The 18063-nt window shown below is 43.6% G+C and overlaps 1 protein-coding gene across 1 annotated transcript in view; it reads left to right on the top strand.

The window, feature by feature from the left end:
* The window catches only part of LOC142589082 (uncharacterized), a 96707-nt gene that overhangs the window by 41186 nt on the left and 37458 nt on the right, over positions 1–18063 (top strand). Inside the window, exons 3-7 of the mRNA XM_075700866.1 lie at positions 835–900; positions 3799–3944; positions 4056–4093; positions 9007–9112; positions 12096–12233. Of these exons, the coding sequence (XP_075556981.1) occupies positions 835–900; positions 3799–3944; positions 4056–4093; positions 9007–9112; positions 12096–12233 (494 nt within the window). The remainder of the gene's footprint in view (positions 1–834; positions 901–3798; positions 3945–4055; positions 4094–9006; positions 9113–12095; positions 12234–18063) is intronic.

Genomic DNA, 18063 nt, shown 5'->3' with positions numbered 1-18063 from the left:
TTCGGATCGCCATCACGAAAACGACACGAAGAGACTTCGCCGCGAAGGCCCTGTAGTTCGTGGTGCGCGAAAAGGAGCTCCTATGGAGCTGCTCACCCAGAGTACGCTGTGACTGTGCTGCTTGAACCGCGTAGGCCTAGGACTTTATTGATGACTTGCTTCTATGTTGGAACTACTTCTGTGCAGCATCCTGTGATGCAATGACGCCCTAAGCTACATATATATATATATATATATATATATATATATATATATATATATATATATATATATATATAGCCACCAGGCAACGAAGGCCCTTATCTGTCGTTGAAACTGCAATGTACAACAAATGAAGAACATCGGACGAAAAGATAACTTGTCGCCGGTAAAGACCGAAGCCAACACCTTCGCATTACGCCCGTGATGCACCATCAACCGTGCTACAGTGACGGCGATCAATCCATGCACTAACTTGGGTATTTATGCGTAATATGCATAACACTGGGGAAGTTAGCCAGCATCATTCCAAGCTATTGAGGGTGAATGTGGAAGACCCATTTTTCCCCGCTGGTGTCACCTAACCCGTAAACTTAGGAGGCCACGCATATTGCTAATAAACCCTCCTATCCTACTTGGCGACATCAAGGCGGCGAGATTACAGACCTTTACTATGAACGAACCAGGCAAAGGGAAACAGAGGGGCTCAATGCGTAATGCAATGCGTAAGCACACTTTGAAAAAAAAAAGTCCACCGCATTTTCGCTCTCGTAGCCGTTTGTAATGTTACTTGTATTCTTGTCAAAACTTCGCTTTCAGCACATTTTAACTGTAGTTGTGCTACTGTCTACCTAGCTGTCAAGACGATTGCTGCTGCTTGGGTATGGACGATTCCACTTTATCAGACACGGCTATTTCACGGTAAGTTTCGCCATTTACAGGCGACCCTTATACACCTGATCTATGGCACTCTTATTCTAGCCACAGAATAAACGATGTATACTAACTGTGTTGGAAGGGTCGCGCCTTGATGTTCAGCCGTAGCCGAATGAAATCACAAGTTCCGCGCTGATAGCCTAAAACATCGCTAAATGTGTACATGCTACTTACGACTCAACCTTCGCCTATCTAGCTGGTGCAAAGAAATGAGGCTAATATTTTGGTAATAAAACACCACTTGAAACTAATCTTGTTTACCGACAGTATCCTAGCCGAGCCGATCACTATTACAGCAACAGTACTCTGATGATATATGCGAACACAAAGAACGCCATGTGTCGGAGTAAACGGCTCTCACTTCTTCGACTGCGCTCTTTCAATACGTCACTTTCAGTGTCCCTAAAGATCAGCAATGCAAATCTTACTAGGTGATGACGAAATGAAAAAATACAATTATTTTGTGATTTCGTCCTCCCCCTTCCCTTCTGGTGGTACACAATGGCAAATTATGAGAATCTGCGCGTCCGGATAAAGACCATCCCTGTGCAGTTGTAAACTGCTTTTAGAACTATAGAGCATTTGCACAGGCTGAAGAATAACACTGTAAAGCCGTCGTCCGGAAATCAAAATATCAAGCTGTAAAATTTTAATCCATAACATAGCGTGCTTGTACCAGATGACATCAAACGCTAGATATTTGGTAGCATTTGAGTCGCTTCGCGGACACTGCGTTATCAGGTAATGAAAAGGCAGATGAGACAGCCCGCAAGCGCCACGGTCACATAAAATTTCTTAAAATAATTATCGCCATGAGTAAGGTTATTGTGAAGCACTCTTCCTTGCGGAATCATATCTTTACCCTAATGGAATTGCAATTTTTCATAAAACACTGACCCGGAACTTGAATCTAGGCTACCCGAATGTGTATAGCACGGCATCTGGAGACACTCACTGAACGGCTTCGACTAAACATTGCTTACACAAAAAATGTTCTTTTTCGAAATGGCCAGACTACAACTACATGTTGAGGCAAGTGCACCACCGTGGATCCTCAAAAGCACATATTGCGCTACTGCCAAGCATACAGATACAAACAATTACTACGAAACGCACGCTGGGTATTCGTTGCTTCGTCTGTGGAAAACAGCCCAAAGCCATGAACATTTTGCTTTTATATAAAGAATCAATGAGCGTTCTCTCCCACTTGTGGCACCACTGTTTCATTTTGTCAAGAAAGTTTCTTTTTGGCACTAGCCGTCAGCATTTAGCGAATAAATACACTATTTGACATATCGCCAAGGAAATAGCTTTGCATAGCAAGCTATTGGTAGCTTGCTAGCATAGCTAGCAAGCTACCAATTTTTTTGAAGATTAATTTTTAGACCCGCCCTTCTCTTTTGCCTCTCCAGATCAGTCAGCATGCATTGCAGTTGGTCCCCTGAGTTATTAAGCAAGGTATTATTATCAGCAAATGTCAAGTTACTAAGATATTCTCCATTAACACTTATCCCCAATCCTTCCCAATTCAGGTCTCTGAATACCTCCTATACACACGCTGTGAATAGCATTGGAGATATTGTGATCGTACGCCTTTCTTTTATGAGATTTTGTTGCTTTCTTTATGGAGGACTACAGTGGCTGTGGAGCCACTATATATATCTTTCAGTATATTTAGATACGGCTTTAGAAACGGACAGTAAGCTGATCGCTCTATAATTTTTCAAGTCTTTGACGTCCCCTTTCTTGTGGAATAGGATTATGTTAGCATTCTTCCAAGATTCCGGCACCCTCGAGGTCATGAGGCACTGCGTGTACAGGATGGCCAGTTTTTCTAGAGCAACCTGCCCACCATCCTTTAACAAATCTGCTGTTACCTGATCTCTCTCCAGCTGCCTTCACCCTTTCTGTAGCTCCCAAGGCTTTCTTTACTTCTTCCGGCGGTACTTGTGGAATTTCAAATTCCGCTAGACTATTCTCTCTTTCATTATCGTCGTTGGTGCCACTGGTACTGTATAAATCTCTATAGAACTTCTCAGCCACTTGAACTATCTCATCCATATTAGTAATGATATTGCCGGCTTTGTCTCCTAACGCATGCATCTGATTCTTGCCCATTCCTAGTTTCTTCTTCACTGCTTTTAGGCTTCCTGCGTTCCTGAGAGCATTTTCAATTTTATCCATATTATACTTCCTTATGTCAGCTGTCTTACGCTTGTTGATTAACTTCAATATTTCTGCCAGTTCCATTCTAGCTGTAGGGTTAGAGGCTAGATCAAGAATGACTGCAGGAATGAGAGAAATTAAACTCACGTGAAATATGGTTTCACTTCGAGGAATGAATGCGACTTTTCTATCACCTGTTCAATTGATCACTTGGGTAAATAGATTTCCGAAGCAACTAATTATTACACTCGAACAGCATAGCTGGTGCGTGTTACAGGTCAGGCGTTCTTAGCATGCTGAACGCAAGGATGGCTCGTGCCTGCCTTCGATGTCCGTCAGCCGAATGTGTTATGCGTTATGCTGGCTTTGTTATCATGGTGCTACTGCTGCCAAATCGTTATCAGCTCGATTATGTCGTCCCTGCAAGGCTGAGGCACCTCGGGCCAGAATAAAAGTCACTGGCACAAACTCGACGATGGCCACTGAAGTCTGGAGTCCTGCCCTTGCAACAAGCGGCCACAATATTACCTGCCGAAAACAGCGGCTTTTTTAATGTGCATGTGTCATTAAAAATTGAGAACACTCATGTCAGCTCAGTCTAAAAAAACAGCTTCCTTGGCATATGTCGTGGTATACTTCTCGTGCAAATAACTACTGCAAAATTTTTCACCACCTGTAGTGTTGATTCCTGAACTGCATTTTCCCTTCTTTCTAAAGCTATCATCCCCTCAAAGCAAAGCACTATTTTCAAGTACCCAGAAGCAGTCCACCATCAATGATGTGTTTAGAAACTGGAAGTCAGTTATTGAAAGCCAGCTTTCAGGGCGCACCCATGGCAAAGATGTGAATATAATACTAACAAGGTAAGTCATTGATGTAATCATTAGTTGTTAGGTATACTACATATGAAATTATTTAGAAGTTTCAGCTTTGATGGGATACATTTTTAATGCATTGTTCAATTTATTTCACAGACGTCCCCTTAGGGATACCTACGGAAATGAAGCGTCTGGCAAGTATTACATGAATCACTTGTATAAAGCGACAATAAAGTACAACCCAGGGTAGTATACAACAAAAAAAGTTCAGTTTTAGCGAAACCTGCGCCACAAGTACAAACTGTCTGACGCGTTAACATGAAGGTAATACAATTAAAAGCAGTGAAAGAGCCTGCGTAACAACTATGAAGCCGTCCGCCTCGTTGTTAACGCTCAATGGAGTGGCCAATATGTTTAAATAGGACAAACCTATCAGTCATCCCAATCGCACTCACAGCTTACACAATTTTGTTGATTCCAAAAAAAATTCTTCGGAAGGCTGCATACCACTGATTCTTATTCGATCACCACAGTAGGACCAAATATATCAAACCTTTGTTTGTGGAGGGAAGGCATTGAGGGGACGGAGAACCGTGGAACAGATATAAAGAGCATGTGTACCGATCGTAGTTAGCCTGATCTGCACCGGCAATCATAAACAACATGTATACATATCATGGTTAGATTGGTCAGCACCAGCGAATACAAAGAGCATGTGTACAGGTCATGGCTAGACTGGCCTGCACCGGCGATTATAAAGAGCATGTGTACAGATCATGGTTAGACTGGTCTGCACCGGCGAATATAAAGAGCATGTGTACAGATGATGGTTAGACTAGTCTGCACCGGCGATTATAAAGAGCATATGCACAGATCATGGTTAGACTGGTCTGCACCGGCGATTATAAAGAACGTGTGTGCAGATCATGGTTAGACTAGTCTGCACCGGCGATTATAAAGAGCATGCGTACAGATCATGGTTAGACTGGTCTGCACCGGCGATTATAAAGAACACGTGTGCAGACCATGGTTAGACTGGTCTGCACCGGCGATTATAAAGAACATGTGTGCAGATCATTGTTAGACTGGTCTGCACCGGCGATTATAAAGAGCATGTGTACAGATCATGGTTAGACTGGTCTGCACCGGCGATTATAAATAACATGTGTACAGATCATGGTTAGAGTGGTCTGCACCGGCGATTACAAAGAGCAGGCGTACAGATCATGGTTAGACTGGTGTGAATCGGCAATTACAAAGAGCATGTGTACAGACCATGGCTAGACTGGTCCGCACCGGTGATTAGAAAGAGCCTGTGTGCAGATCGTGCTTAAACTGGTCTGCGCCGGCAATTATAAAGAGCAGGTGTGCAGACCATGGTTAGACTGGTGTGCACCGGCGATTATAAAGAGCATGTGTACAGATCATGGTTAGACTGGTCTGCACCGGCGATTATAAAGAACATGTGTGCAGATCATGGTTAGACTAGTCTGCACCGGCGATTATAAAGAGCATGTGTACAGATCATGGTTAGACTGGTCTGCACCGGCGATTATAAAGAACATGTGTGCAGATCATGGTTAAACTAGTCTGCACCGGCGATTATAAAGAGCATGTGTAAAGATCATGGTTTGATTGGTCTGCACCGGCGATTATAAAGAACAGGTGTGCAGATCATGGTTAGACTAGTCTGCACCGGTGATTATAAAGTGCATGTGTACAGATCATGGTTAGACTGGTCTGCACCGGCGATTATAAAGAACATGTGTGCAGATCATGGTTAGACTAGTCTGCACTGGCGATTATAAAGAGCATGTGTACAGATCATGGTTAGACTGGTCTGCACCGGCGATTATAAAGAACATGTGTGCAGATCATTGTTAGACTAGTCTGCACCGGTGATTATAAAGAGCATGTGTACAGATCATGGTTTGACTGGTCTGCACCGGCGATTATAAAGAACAGGTGTGCAGATCATGGTTAGACTAGTCTGCACCGGCGATTATAAAGAGCATATGCACAGATCATGGTTTGACTGGTCTGCACCGGCGATTACAAAGAGCAGGTGTACAGATCATGGTTAGACTAGTCTGCACCGGTGATTATAAAGAGCATGTGTACAGATCATGGTTTGACTGGTCTGCACCGGCGATTATAAAGAACAGGTGTGCAGATCATGGTTAGACTAGTCTGCACCGGCGATTATAAAGAGCATATGCACAGATCATGGTTTGACTGGTCTGCACCGGCGATTACAAAAAGCAGGTGTACAGATCATGGTTAGACTGGTGTGAATCGGCAATTACAAAGAGCATGTGTACAGACAATGGCTAGACTGGTCCGCACCGGTGATTAGAAAGAGCATGTGTGCAGATCGTGCTTAGACTGGTCTGCACCGGCAATTATAAAGAGCAGGTGTGCAGACCATGGTTAGACTCGTCTGCACCGGCGATTATAAAGAGCATGTGTACAGATCATGGTTAGACTGGTTTGCACCAACGATTATAAAGAACGTGTGTGCAGATCATGGTTAGACTAGTCTGCACCGGCGATTATAAAGAGCAGGTGTACAGATCATGGTTAGACTGGTCTGCACCGGCGATTATAAAGAACATGTGTGCAGATCATGGTTAGACTAGTCTGCACGGGCGATTATAAAGAGCATATGCACAGATCATGGTTTGACTGGTCTGCACCGGCGATTACAAAGAGCATGTGTACCGATCATGGTTAGACTAGTCTGCACCGGTGATTAGAAAGAGCATGTGTACAGATCATGCTTAGACTGCTTTGCACAGGTGACTATAAAGAGCATGCGTACAGACCTTGGTTAGACTGGTCTCCACCGGCGATACCGCTAATAATTCGTTCACAAAGCGTCGTTTTATACATTGAAGCAAGCAAGTAACTGGAATGCAAATGAATTTCTCGGCAAAGTTCGGGAATTAATATCTCAAAACTGGTGTCGTCCTGAGAATTCGTACCGAGGGAATCCGCCTTGCACACTCCGGGGCTACAATTTGTAAATTGCAATACGGGTTGCAAGGTAAATAGTTAAAATGTTACTGAGTGATTTTTGTCTTTTAGACGATTTTGCATTTCATTTTTTCTGCAGTTACTGTCCACAGCTTCGAGTACACCACTTCATCAACTATGATTGGGCTATCTGCTACAGGAAGCCTTTGAAATTTTCAAAAAGAGCCCACTGCAACTCTCTTTAATACGGTTGCTTCACCATTGCCTAACAGCTGAAACATGCTAGAACGGATATTTTAGCGGGTACCTGAAATCTCCCCTCTGCTGTGGCAGCACCTTTGCAGCTGCTTTGGTAGTATTGCGCACAATACCCTCTCCTGCGAATGCACTAGACGTGAAAGTGCTACTTTGCTATGTGTTCGGACTTGTTTGTATTAGTGATATGTGTATTCAATCTACTTTCTTCCAGTATTTGGTGGTCAAAGGCACACGAACCCTTCTTGCGCACGCAGTGGATGACGACGAATTGCCGCGGCATGGGTGCTCGCTTACTGCTGCGTTTGCGACAATTCGAGGATCCGTAGAGTACTCCTATATAACGCTGGGCTTTACTTTTGATAAAGTCTGTAATCGTGGCTACACGTATCTTTTCGGCCGGTATCATCTAGTGCAAGTCATGCACAGCAGCTCTTAAGGTGCCGCGCATTTCATTAGGTCTGAGCGCTTGTACTTCGCAGTTTCGCATCCTCATGAGATGGCAATATCGCATCATGCGCATTTCCAGTGCCTTCTGGATTGTCAAGGCCTACGCTAAATGTTCTATGCCAGTATTGAGCGTATAGCTATTTATTCCAACGTAAAGCTTTAGGTTTAAGCCCTGTATCAGCAAACGCACATTCGCTGCCCTTGATATGTCAGGGTCGGTGATGCGAAACAACCATATATTTTCGGTTAGTGTAGATTGCGATGGTCTCACTGCGTGGCTTCGTCACTGTGCGGCAACACTCGCTTCTGCACAACATTTGGACTTTCTCTGCAGATGACGCTCGCGAAAGTCCTTACGAAGGTGCTGCAAAGCAACTTCCACGTTGTTGAGGTGGACTGTCGATTGCCGAATCGAGTCGAGAATAAGCCTTCTCAGTTGTTGAAATGAAGGTGGGGAGTCTTTGGAATGTATCTAACAAGTTCTAAACATTTTCCTACAAAATTACACTGAAAGCCAGTGGCTCCCTTTGTTGTTCATTCCGAGCGTTGAATTATATAAGCACTGGGGCAGTCATGATTGCGACCGTTGACTTGCCCATGCTTTTCTTTGTGTTGCAGGGCAGGGTTCCTTAATCTTGGTGTAGTCCTTGATGGCGAAGAAAAATTCTTTGATCTGTAAGCTCGTTAGTCTTTTATTTATGGCTTGGGCTGCGTTCATGGCTTTGCAGTAGAGTTTTATTCAAATCAAAGAATCACCTTCAAGAGATACCTAGTTTTACCTGCCAAATACTGCTAGAAATATGCGTAACTTCTTTGTTAGAGCACTTACGCGAAGTGATTAATAATAAAAGGCAATTTTATTCCGCGATATTGTAATTTTTAATCAAACTATTTCCGAACTCACATTTTCCGGTGAGGGTGAACATTTTTGATGCCTTTCTATTCGCCGATGTAGAAACAGACGGTACCACTTGTGATCACTGCGAATCAACAAAATCATTTTTGATGACAGCACCAGCAGCATGTCAGCTTTTGAACAGTCTTCTCAAGAATGAGTATTGAAAAAAAATCTGCCACTTTCAGCTGGTACGATTCAGAGTTTGGGTAGCTTTGTCACATGTAAACCCAGTCAATAAGATCTGCCGAACGTTTCACTTTCAAATTGCAACCTGCTATTTTCATGATGCATAAAACAATTTTTGTTTTGTTTCTGCGGCGGGAAAGTCTCCCGTGGCGCTAGATTTGGAAGTATTTTTTTAGTATTGAACTTGTCCAGAGCTGCGGGGTGCTCGAGAGTGATGACGATTCGTGACCTATGTTTAGGTAACTCCCCCAAGAGTGCATTGGAAAATTGGGATTCTGCTCAGGATTTGGCAGTTGTATTTTGTACAGCAGTTTCAATTTGAATGTGGTATTTGTATTGCAGGCTTTGCGACAAAAGGAAGTATATGCACTAAAAACAACGTTGTCTTAGTGAGAGACGACGGAGTGTACTCAGCTGCGAACAAGCTTGTCAAGGTCATTCTGAATGTGTAAGCCTCCCTTTCTCTTTTCTCAGCAGCACCATTTCCTTACAATTTTCGATAATTGTTGCTATCATACCCTTGATGGGGTCCAGTCTACACTCTTTTTATTAGCTTTGTGATGTCTGCACATCTGTCCACATGATTATTATTAATGTATACTCTCCAATACAAATGCCCAGAAAAGCGGGAATAACTGTACAGGTAGCCATAAAGGGAGCGCTTTCGTCCAGCGGGCTAGTAACAATAGAACTATACCACCCGCGGGCAAATTTCGCATGGTAGGTATTTAGTTTTGCCAGAAAGAGAATAATGGAAGGATGAACGGCAACAGTTAGCAGCCTATGCTATGCGCTGTTTTACCCAATGTCAGTAATTGAAGCGGCGAGAACAGGGTTGTCTCTATAAATCTAAAAAAGCATATACACTTTGAAGGTTAGGCCCTCTTTATTGAAATAGGCGCAGGGCCGAACCTTATATTTTCGGGGAATATAGAAGGCGGTGTACGACTAGCGATGGTAGGCGCTCCTGTTCAGAATGAAATAAATGAACAATGAAATGCGAGTGATATTCATGGCGTGCCAGATGTTCTTGGTCAATGGTACCTAGGGGGTGTCTGTCCCAAAGGGGTTAAAGCTTAGGTGAATGGAGTGTTGCAATTTCTCGAATTGCGTGCGTAACCCCCCTCTCCCTATCCAGTCTGCAATAAATCAATGGCCGTGGAATTGAAGGAAACATCGTAATGTGAAATGGTCAAAGGTAATTAAATTACCTTGAAACCCGTGATGTATTTCGGAGCCTATTTTAGCGAACTGCAGAAGGGATGAGGCGTGCGAAAATCGCTAATTCATATGTGTTATACATAGAGCCGATAGCCTGATACATTGCCGACAGTTCTACGCGGAGAATGCGAAAAAGATTGAAAAAAATGTGCCATCAGCAGGCAAGCAGTGCCTGTGATGTTTACGCGAGCGTCTCCATTAATGAACAGAAAAAAACAAAAAAAAAGAATTTTTGAGGATGCTTTATAGTTTTGTGTCAGAACAGGACGACACTGACCCTAACTCCATCTCTCAAAGAGATGGATGCAATAACTGGCAACAAATTAGACTCTTCAGTGCATGATATGTGTACATGTGTACATTTATCCAGGTTACACTATTGGCGTGTGCACTATTAAGCGACTGCACATCGCTAGAAGCATGCAAGGAAAAGTATTTTGAAGCGTAACGCAATTAGATGCGGCACACCCTGTCGGGTCTTATACCCCGCACTTATTAGCTGCTCCGCAAAGCTCTTGATTTATTGAGCTTTACCTTGCGAAATTTCATACCGTCTACAGATTACCTCTTTACCGCACCCATGGAAAGCACTAGCAAACATTGTAGTGAGTGCTTTCAACGCGCTTTTAGCAACGTTGTCCTAGAGAAGTTTTTGTATCATATTGCTATCAACATTTTACGCCAACAATCAGCTAGATTAGAGTAGGTCACAGAAGTAGCATTTTTCTGTGCTCCCTGGTTAAACTCTGCGTCAAACAATGTCATTACCAGCTTTAAGGAATACATCCCTCCGACGATCTCGTATTAACCTAATTCTAATGCGTTCCCGGGCGAGGCAAGGCTGTGTCACGATGTTATTTTTTATTTTTAGCAGCAAACGCCTTATTGGTGACTAGATGTGCTAGGAAACGCAATGGCGGATTGCACCCCAGAAGCACGTAAATGGAGAGAAAATGAGCTGACAGGCGATTGTGCTTCAGTTAGTGTCTTTTTGTGACCATCAGTTTCTTCCTGAGCGCCAGTTAATCGTGGTGTCGAAACAATATGTTGAAGCAGACACATTTAGAAAATTTTATGTCTGTTAGGTTTATATTTGGTGAAGATGGGAGACATAATTTGCTTCGCGTCCACCAAAAGTTTTGAAGTGTGTCGCGTTTAATGTGCGTTTTCAAAATAACTATTGAGTATTTACTTTCATGCGTTGTATACGAGGATCGAAGAATGTTTCCTAGGTGACGTAGGTGAAATAAGAAAAGCACCTTGTTTGTTCATAGCAGCAATAATTCTGAATACTGAAACGGACTCTTTATTGGGCGAACTTGTGACCAGAAAACAGGTTGCGCTCAAAGCACAAGAATGGCGGCGAGCGCAGTCGGCGAAAATGTGACCTCCGTGTCAAGGACGTCGCCTTTCACGCATAGATCGTCGAAGGCACCAGCGTTACTACTGATAACCACGTGCCTTCCAGAAAATATTGCGCAATTCATCGCGCATACAACTAGATTGTACAAGGTTCGGTTACAACCACAAAAATTTTCGTTCAGCGATAGCTTTCGAGTACATTACAAATTATGCAGGCTAGTCTTGCGCTGCACGATATATTTAGGGTCTTAGTGGGTGAAATGCACTGCACGAGAAAAGAAGAAATATGTACACGTGCCATTACAGCGCAATAAAAATGTTATGGTTAATGCGCACACGAGGTTCTTACAGGAGGGGTCAGTTACGACTTTTTCCAATAAATTACGCATCCAAGCACAATTGCACCTTGTGTTTGTACTTAGCGAAGGACGCAGCATGTCGCCTACTCCTCTGGGAAAATTGTAACTGCCACAAATGTCAAAATTTGAGATGGTGGAGGTAAGCATACGGACTTTGAGCACTGGAAGTTGAAGATGTGTGACTGGTGTACTACGCCTGTAAACATTTGTTTAGTAACTGCGTGAGAGCGTCGTGCGGCCAATATGCAGTTTTCTAGTTAATTACACTTCGTAACACGTTTTATTTGAAGGCTCCGTAACTATAGTATCCCAAGCACTTCTAGTGCTATTGGCACAGTTTAAATATTTGCAAATTACAGCTGAATGCTCGTTTTCCTCCCATTTTACCGCATCAAATGAAGCACCAGCGTTAATATTGTCTCGTAAACATGATATACTGTCTGGTAAACGCAATATAACCATACCGTGTTTTTTAAACCCCTTTTACAGACTAGGTGTAGATGTGGATGGCGTTGGCGCTGCTAGCGCATGTTCAGCCCATGATGGATACCTCATGGGAAAAGGAAAACTCAAGGTTCCTTTGAGCTTCTCACCATGTACCAAGCGTCTTCTACCCATAGCTTTAAGGTGAGATATATGGGAACCGTGCTCGGGTCTAGATCGTTCGGAAAAAACTGTATGCTTTATCCACTTTATTATTGTAAGAAGGAAGGCTTTCTCGAGCTGACCTGCACTAGTGCGCGCCACGTCCGCTGTCAACGTGACTGTGATCCGGCTATATGTGTGGTGGGCCGCGTAATCAGTGTTAGGCCAAAACCAACACGCTGTACCCTCGATGTAAGTGCGTCTCAGACCATCTTGTAGACGGAAAGCTTACGGGCAATTTACACGGGCTTCGAGCAAAAATGCACTTCCTGCTGTTATCTCCCTTTCAAAAGAAAAAAACAAGATTCGCAGCGTACCGAGCGGCATAAGCGTTCAGAAAAAAAACAAGTTAGTTTTTCCTGTTCAATTACCAGAGTCTGAAGTGAGAATGTGGTTCCGCTTTTGCATTGTGTTGAGCTTATAGCAGAAGAATGCAGGCAATGAAATATCCAACTTTGTTTTACATTCCATATTCGATTCTGTATTTATAGAGGTGCTCAATGTTGACGTTCATAAGGGCAGTTGATGTCTAGCATAGTCGCCACGTATAGCTATAGGCAGACGACGAGATTGAACAAGCACATTGGGAAGCGCGACAACCTTCTTAACGATAACCTCAGATGCCAAAAATATGGCGATTTGAGACAATGACCACACTATCTATAAGTACACGCAATGTGATATCGGCTAGAAATCACGTAAACACTATTTTACGCTTGAACAGAAACAATGTTCACCCACAATTCATCTTGTTAGATGTTGACTCCTAACCGCTTCTAGCTGCACTCTCGTCTGTGCAGCAGTGGTGTACGCATGTGAGATCCGTTATTCCCCGACATTCCTATAAGTATACATTTTACCAAACAAATTTCAAGCATGGCTAGTATATAAATCCAGAAAGTTAAATTTAACATGAAGGGAGATATCCTGCGGCTTCAGAAATGTTGATGCCATATGGCCTTGAATGAAGCAAGTGTCTAGCGCGCCTCGGTCTAGCCCACGAAAGTTAGGCGCCATGTATGTCTTCCGTTCTTTTCACCGCTTTTTACAGCCATCAGGAATGCGTTCGATGCAAGTCTTGTCAGGTATCTGTCGCTGTGGCTAAGTATTAACGCTTGCTGTAGATGTTCTTACTAGAGGATTGTAGAGGGCATGTGGCTGGGTGGGCTGGTTGAGGCCATGCCTCCAGTGTAAGCGTTCGAATAATAAACGGCACGCTGTGCTGTAGCGCTTGTGGCCACTTCCCTTCACCACACTCCTACCTTGTTCAGCGTTTTGTTTGGTCTATTTCGACCACCTTCTTCGAAACAGCGATATATTCTCGCTTGCATCGAACGCTTTAACCTCTGGCCTGAAGCACTGCTTCAAGCGTTGGGAGACTGTTAACAAAGATTTCTCACACATCAATTTGTGGAGCAGGTACATTATGACATATACACTGCTTGCTTTGGTGTACCTCCCTTGACAATTCGAATCATCGTGATTTCGTGATATGTCCCGCCTCCTCGGGGTGAAGGAAGTACGAAGCGCAGCATACCGCCCAAGATTTAATGACATGATAGCATAGTTCCATCGTCGACCAATCAATCAATCAACTTTATTTTCATTCTGTCAAAGATACAGAAAGAAGGATTGTGACAAAAATCTGTTTGTCAGAACAGCTTGTCTTGGTCACTTAGTGACCTAGTAAAGCGCGTCCCTTTGGGCAAAGGAGATGGCTGTTCCATTACACAGCACCAGCGCAAGTTCGCTTCGTTTCACCTTAGTATTTGCGCCTCTGTCTACGATCACACTCTCTTTCCGTCAGTATGCGTAGATTTTGAAAGCGGAGTTCCGCGGCCCTTCGAATTAGTTGGTTCGAAACTACCATCTAAGCACTCACCTGCAAGCCTAGACTATCCGTCTGCGAGCTGCCATGGATACCGTCATCCTGCGCCGCTTTCCTTAACTTCAAATATCTTGCTTACTTATTCGCATATAGCTCCCACATTTGTACAGAAAATGTATGTTTTGTGTGTGTGTGTGTGTTGGGGACGGGGAGGTGGCGTGCGATAAGTACGCAAAGCAAATTTTGCAGGAGAACGTTCTCGGTGATAAAAAATAATAAAGTTATCAATTATGTCATGTTATAATATATATAATATATATATTAGTGCATAATAATAAATATAAATTATAAATGTGCCTATAAATTAGGGTTTTCGCACCAGCCACGGTATCCCAAGGCAAAATATTACTTTCACACAGCTTTTAATGTTGTAGTAGGAAAGCATTTTACAACGTAGCAATAGGTGCGAAGCCGCTTTCTTTGTAGGCACTGGATGAACTTGAAGGTACTAAACAAGTAGACTATTATCAGTGCTTTCCACTATCAGCTAGAAATCCGCCGTGTTGCCTCTATGTCTGCTTATGCCAAAGCCACATGAAGAAAAGCAATGCCGACGTTAGGCACCCTTGTTCAATTCAGAAACTTCTTGTAATGGTGGCAATCGCACCATTTGCGATTTCTGTTGGATTTTACGGTGATTTCAGGCATGTATAGTGTAAGTGAAGTTTCGTTCGTCTGTTGTCCTTGCTTCTGCGTTGGAACGTGAAGTTTCTCGCATGATGATCGGCTGTCCTCATCAGTTGCAGGCAGAAAACGATAAAGAACGGATGGACAAAAATATTTATGCGTAAACTTTTTTATATACACGGCAGATAAAACAAATTCATCACAACTTGAACGAACAAAGTCTCACTCTTCGACTATCACAGTGACTGTTAGAGCCCAGACTCGTTTTAACGTGCATGGTACAGAGCCTTACTGATCTAGGAGCAACTCTGACTTCAGCCCACTCTGAGCGAGAGCATATCTTCCCGATTATAACAGCTCAGTCAGACAAATAAAAAGGGCGGTACGGCCTTTTTGTTTCACCTCGTAGAAAGCCCAGGTATTCGATAAATGTAGTATACATATATGTGTCTTATTGTTGTATGCCTTTGAATATAAACACATAAAATGTTTCAGCCGAACATTTTGTTATAAGTTCAATTTCTTGCACCAGTATTACTGTCACATTCACACAATATGTAATGGTTGGCATGTATTATCGAAAGATATGCTTGTAATTTACCTTCATATGTGTGCCAAGTATCTTTTATTATATTTTGTACGTAATATTGAAAAAACTACAGCAATGTTTACAAACACAAGGCTTGCACCGCTTTTGAGATAATGTTCTAATCTGATAGTTAAGAGGCCGGCTAGTGCGTCCCATTAACGCCTATGGCGAGCCTACCTTGACTGGGATGTAGGTTTATGCATGACTGTACCATGCATATGTATATATCCATGCACTCGTGTACTTTCTACATTTTTGTTCCACCAAAATAAATATTACTACGATTGCTATTATAGCTAGTAGGATGTGTCGCGCATGAATAATTCTTTAGGTAAAACTCAGTGAGAGGGTCGTCGACTTAAATAACTCTAATAAAATGTTCAGTTGTGGTCCGGCACAATTAAATTGTACTTCGAAAGAACTTTCATCAAAGCTTTTGCAGAACCTTTCCTTCCCGCACTTACCTGTAGACGCAACTTCTCATAAAAAACGAATCCTTCTATAATATACGGAAACATCGTGCGAGCTATGCATTGATACAGTTTCAGAACAACTTTTCGCCGCATCATGTTTCGCGGACATGCTAAAAATTTTATCGCGCGTCATTCATGTGACGAGAAAGTTTTAATCGAAGAACATGTTTTGAGAAATGACTGCGCAAGACCTTAAGATCCTTTATTTTCATAAGAAAATGTAAAGTGGCCAAAGGTTCATCTCTCGTGAGCAGACCTTCCTATAAACTATTGCTAGATCATCTAAGGCAGAGAATACGTTATCCACTATCATGTCCTGAAACTACCATATTTTTGTTTTCTCTGAGACATAGGGAACAACTGCATAGAAAGATTGGTATATGCAGGATAATGCGCGAATATTACAACACGAGCGAAAGTTCCACGCCAAATGTTTTTATTTATACTCGCTTTCTTTTCATCGCTTCATTTGTGCCACTGACAAAGAAGGAAACATAGATATATGAGCCGAGAGGTATAACAATGTAGCTGTCGCCCGCCTGCGTGTGTCACCAAACTCCTGAATTCTCGCAATACGTTAGGCTTGAGTTGTACGCTATTTTATTGTGCTCCAACGATCACGTCATTGTGACAAGGAACTTGAACGTTATGATTGCTTACATTGAACAATATTTTCGAAATATCTGCCCTCCTGACGTGGGTTAATCTTTCATAAACGCTACGTATAGACGGGAAACCTGATTACGGATTCTTCCTGCTATCAATCTCCCGTTGGGCGTTCAACCAGAGCCTATATTATAAGCGAAGTATTACTTCGCAAAGCGCTGCTATTTTATTTTCAAAGATGCCCCAATATTATATCAGTAATTACTGGCCTAACCACAAATATTGGGTTATTCCCACGCATGTTGCGAAATGAACTGAGAAACAGGTGCTGTACAAGGCTTTCAGGGGCATTTAAAAATTAGTAAACGTGGTTATTCAACAATATTGTTGCGTAGGAAGACACCAACGCAAAGCTATTTACAAGTATATTTACAAGGCAATACGCCGCAGTTGGCCAAGAGGCAACAGCCCGCGCTAGCTTCCAATCGTCGTCGTCGTCTTCTTACTGCTAGGCTCTTTGTCATTGGAAATACTATCCCGTAGCACTACCCCCGGCAGCAAAAGCGCCGTCCCGGAGCGACTAAAGGGCGGACTCTGAAGCAGTGTAGTAGGTCTTGAACCTACTGACGTGCACGACATCAGTAGATGCCAGAGTAGATGACGAGGTTGAGCTCACCGGAGCAATTGCTTACGTCACAGGCGTCACTTGGCGCAGCACGCGGTAGGGCCCTATGTATCGCGAAAGGAGCTTTTCTGAAAGTCCGACGTGACGAGAGGGCGACCACAGGAGCACGAGTGCACCAGGCGAAAACTGTACGTCACGGTGGCAGGCGTTGTACTAATGCTGCTGCGTGGTTTGCGAGTCCGTCAGTCGAGCACGGTCAAGCTGGCGTGCATGGTCGGCGAGGGCGATGGCGTCGCGCGCATACTCGGATGTCAAGGTCGCAGCAGGCGGAAGTACCGTCTCAAGGGGCAAGGTCGGTTCGCGACCGTAGAGTAGATAAAATGGAGAAAATCCGGCGGTATCGTGCCGGGAAGAATTATAAGCAAATGTGACGTAAGGAAGGGCAACGTCCCAGTCGTGGTGGTCCTTCGAAACGTACTTGGACGGCATGTCGGTAAGAGTACGGTTTAACCTCTCTCTAAGGCCATTGGTTTGAGGATGGTATGAGGTAGTCGGCTTGTGTTGAATAGAGCAGGAACGCACAATGTCGGCGATAACTTTCGAGAGGAAGTTACGACGATGGTCAGTAAGGAGTTGTCGTGGGGCGCCATGCACTAAGATAATGTCACGCAAGAGAAAGTCCGCGACGTCAGCGGCGCAACTGGTAGGGAGAGCTCGCGTGATAGCGTATCGGGTGGCGTAATCAGTTGCGACGGCTACCCATTTGTTCCCAGAAGATGACGAGGGAAAGGGACCGAGCAGGTCTAATTCAACACGAAAGAACAGTTCCAGGTGGACGGTGATCGGCTGTAAATAACCGGAAGGTAGCACCTGAGGTATTTTCCGACGCTGGCAGGGATCACAGGCAGCAGCATAGCGTCGGACGGAGCGAGCGAGACCAGGCCAATAGAAGCGGCGGCAGACGCCGTCGTACGTGTGGGTTACACGAAGATGTCTGCAGTGGG

The sequence above is a fragment of the Dermacentor variabilis genome, chromosome 7, assembly GCF_050947875.1.
Source record: "Dermacentor variabilis isolate Ectoservices chromosome 7, ASM5094787v1, whole genome shotgun sequence".
NCBI lineage: Eukaryota > Metazoa > Arthropoda > Arachnida > Ixodida > Ixodidae > Dermacentor > Dermacentor variabilis.
The sequence above is the reverse complement of the archived record's forward strand: the minus strand, read 5'-3'. Positions and strand labels throughout refer to the sequence as shown.